Below are 3,674 nucleotides of genomic sequence, written 5' to 3' on the forward strand. Positions count from 1 at the left end.
ATCCCATTTCCGGATAGAGGAGTACACACATGTACACATAACACACACAGAGAAAGAAGAGAGCAGAAATGGGTAGAGGTGGGGGAGATGTTAGACCAACTGAACCCAGTTTCCTCCCCACCTTCGTGTCCCTGTCCTTTGCTGCTGCTTCTTTTCGTCTGCTGTGAGCTGGCTCCATATGGACCTCTGTGGAATCCAGCGACCACAGCTGCTGGCAACCATGAAGCTGCACTAACGTTGGCACCTCCTTCATTAGTTTTGGATCAGATGGCATAAGGGATTCCTAGAAGGAAACGGGCGTAAGACATATGAGCAGAGTTCATTGGAAACTCGAGGCTATCACAAGCACACTTTCTGCCCCAGCCAGGGTCTCTCTATGTAGTCAAGGCTAGACTGCAAGTCTCGTGTGATGCAGCGGGCCCCCAGTTCACAATCCTCCTGTGGCAGCCTCCCCAGGGCCAGCATTTCAGATGTGTGCCGCCACATCTGGCTCTGCCTTCACATCCTGAAATACACTGAATTAATGATAACAATAGAAAGGGTGTCGCCACCATCTATTGAGAACATTGTGTGTGCGTGCCAAACACATCAAGTTGTCTTCTGCAATCCCCTCAACAAAACAATGGGTGTATGCTATCATCTCTATTTTACGGGGTCAAAAAAAAAAAAAAAAAAAAAAAAAAAACCAAACAATACAAACCTAAGGCACAGAAAAGTCTCAGTCACTCACTTGCTTAGAGTCACCCTCAGTAAAACACTGTGATTCAAACCCAAGCGCAGACCCTTCCAAACCTTGTCGGGTAACTGATGTGGCCCCACTAAGGACAAGCCCCACTTCACTAATTCTCTGCAGAGCAGACAGCCCCGCACCCCCCACCCTCCCATCTTTGTCTTCCCCACAACACAGCCTACCTCGGCGTCTACAAAAGACCCCATCGGTTTCTCCTCTCACCTGTCCCTTTCACAACACACTTAGCACCCCTTACGATGTGCCTGCATCTGGTTTGTAACTTACACCTATGGAGACCTATGATCGTTTTCTTTCCTGGTGGGACAGAGGCACTCAAGCCACAGGTCACTGAGGTAAAGGGCATATTGATTGGATTCCCATCAATATCCAGCCTCTGTTAAGAAGGTTAGCATTCACCTCTGCTTGCTCCTCCTCCTACAATGTATAACCAGGCAGAACTGAGGACTCTGGCTGGTCAGCTGTTCACACACATTCAGTACAGGACCTGGAGTAAGAGGACAGCTCCACACACACACAATGTCGAAAGACAAGGTAAAGCAACCTTGGGTTACTTTGAATTTGGTTTTGAGGAGGTTGGGAATCTCTTCATATAAGCTGTTGGTGACATTGGGTGCAATTACCACAGATCCAAGCTACCTCTTTACCTAGTCAGTTGCTAATCCAGTTGGCTGCTAAGCAGACCCAAGTTCTTCAGCAACTGGAGTTTTAAGGATGCTTGCTAATTTGGTTTGGTTTGTTTTTCAGTCTGCGTAACTTTCCCAAGTGTCTCTAAATAGCCTGTTACTGAAGGAATCTGCTCCTGCCCCCAAGATCTAGGATGAGTTAAGAAGAATCTAATCATGCAAGTAGATCTGGACTGTTCAAAAATCCCGTATATGAAAGACAAAAGAGAGAGAGATAGTTCTAGAGAAGAGGCTGAGAGCTGACAGCACTATTGCAGGTTACCTTAGACCACAGGAAGAAGAAGAAAAGATCCTGTGAAGTGCTAGCTGGGGGATTTCAGCTAATGTTAGTGTACTCCGGTGGATTCACGCATGTGACAGTACTGCAACCAGACAGGAAGAGGCCTCTGTTCTTAAGGAGAGTACCTGTCAAAGTCTTTAAGAATGAGGTGCCATAAATAGTCCACGGCTGATTTTTAAGTGGCTCAGCCAAAACAATAACATTAAGAAACAAATGTGGTGAATGTTAGGTAATCGTTGATGAGAAAAGTGAAAGTCGTGGGCATTTTGTTTCTCTGGTATTTCAATGTCTCCATAGATAGGATCCTTTCCCAAATGAAACCCTCAGAAGGATATGTCATTCTTCTGTGCTTACAAGCTCTCCCCAACCCCTGAGTATGATGATAAAAGTTGAGAGCTCCATACCCCTGTTAAGAGTGGGGCTCTTACATACTGACCTGGTAAGGACTCTGCCGAGTAGTCCTTTGTGAATGACACCAGGTGCTGAGGAATCAGCCAGGTTTGGCTGTGGATCCTAATGCTGTGTGTGCTGCTGAGACTGAGATCAAATCAACTGAGCTTTGTGTTTTCTATATTGGGCTAAAGTAAGAACTCTGGGGGTAGGATATGGTCTGTCTAGGCTTTATTTTAGTGATCTGTGAACGAAGTAATCTCCCCAGAGCTTGAGAATAAGTAAAAGTCAACATGAGACAGGCTTAAAGGGCAAACGTCTAAATGTCAGTTATGTATTTGTATAATGCATATTTAAAGAGTGATTCTGTGAGTATTACAGCTCAGGATAAAGCTATAGTAGAGAAAACTGTAATGATGGATACGTAACTGCAGGCATGGCGTTCAGATTCAGTGACTATGATAAGGCAGCAGCCATATGCCTAGACAATGTTGTCAGAAGGAAGGTCCCATGCTTACAGCACCAGTTCAGGGTACACGTTCAGACTTTGGTAAAACCCCTCATGCTTTAGAGACTAAGATGTGAGAAAGTCTTTCAAGGACCAAGGAACTGCCAAATGACAGAACACAGAAGGTGTGAGGACCAACATAAGGAGCAACCTTTTCAGCTTTGTGAATCCACTGGAGTTTAAGGGGATGACCAAAGGGTGGCACTCAGGAGAGTTAGAGTGTCAGTGTGGACATGCTCAAAATGCACAGAAAATTCAGACAAGGGGCATGGTCTCCGAGACCTCCATTTCTCCCATAGAACAGTGGAGGTATCAGAAAAAAACATCTGTGACTTCTTAAATTTCTTTCAGTCTGAAAACTCTATGGTATGAGAAGTATCTGGCCCTTTTCAAAGTTGGATGTGAAATCGCCTTTGGCCTGACTCTTGGAAACATGTGAAGGTGAATCATGTGTTTCCCCCTTCCTCATCAATCAGCCTTCACTAGACAATCTGCTCTTTTACATAGAACTGGAAGTTTAAATGTTCTCTCCTGGGATGCCTGCCCCAGGCTAGTTGTGGTTAATTAACCCTCCTGAACATGGCTTCCTCGGCCACAGAGCACAGATAGTCTCACCTGCTCTGTGTGCCCGTCTGGATACTATTAATGATGTATGAAAGTTGATAAGCAACCATTCAAGAGATGATGGCGATCTGGATAAAATGCATTTGCTGTGTCTACTTAAAGGAGACCACGTTACTCACCTCTTGGTTTTTACAATAATTGTATCCAAGAGCACAGTCATGGTATGCCAGTCTTGTAATCCCCACTCGTTGCCTGGCATGGCTGTTTCATAGGTAAAGGAACTAAGGCACAGGGATACCAGAGGCCGTCTAGGACCCCCTTCTCGGTTTTCTGGCATTTATAATTACTTGTCTCTGCCAATAGATGACATATAACATCTAAGCCACAAAATAAATGCCACATTTTGTTTCATGTTCAAGCTCAGTTCCTTCCTTATTCTAACATTTTTATTCTGTGTGTGTGTGTGTGTGTGTGTGTGTGTGTGTGTGTGTGTGTGTG

The 3,674-nt window shown here is 44.9% G+C and overlaps 1 protein-coding gene across 1 annotated transcript in view; it reads left to right on the forward strand.

The window, feature by feature from the left end:
- The first annotated feature begins 1,185 nt into the window (after positions 1 to 1,185).
- The window catches only part of Slc2a2 (solute carrier family 2 member 2), a 29,346-nt gene continuing 26,857 nt past the window's right edge, over positions 1,186 to 3,674 (forward strand). Inside the window, exon 1 of the mRNA XM_055626144.1 lies at positions 1,186 to 1,282. Coding sequence (XP_055482119.1) covers positions 1,268 to 1,282 — 15 coding nt within the window. The 5' untranslated portion in view covers positions 1,186 to 1,267. The remainder of the gene's footprint in view (positions 1,283 to 3,674) is intronic.

The sequence above is a fragment of the Psammomys obesus genome, unplaced genomic scaffold, assembly GCF_907164565.1.
Source record: "Psammomys obesus unplaced genomic scaffold, mPsaObe1.curated_primary_1811, whole genome shotgun sequence".
Taxonomy (NCBI): Eukaryota; Metazoa; Chordata; class Mammalia; order Rodentia; family Muridae; genus Psammomys; species Psammomys obesus.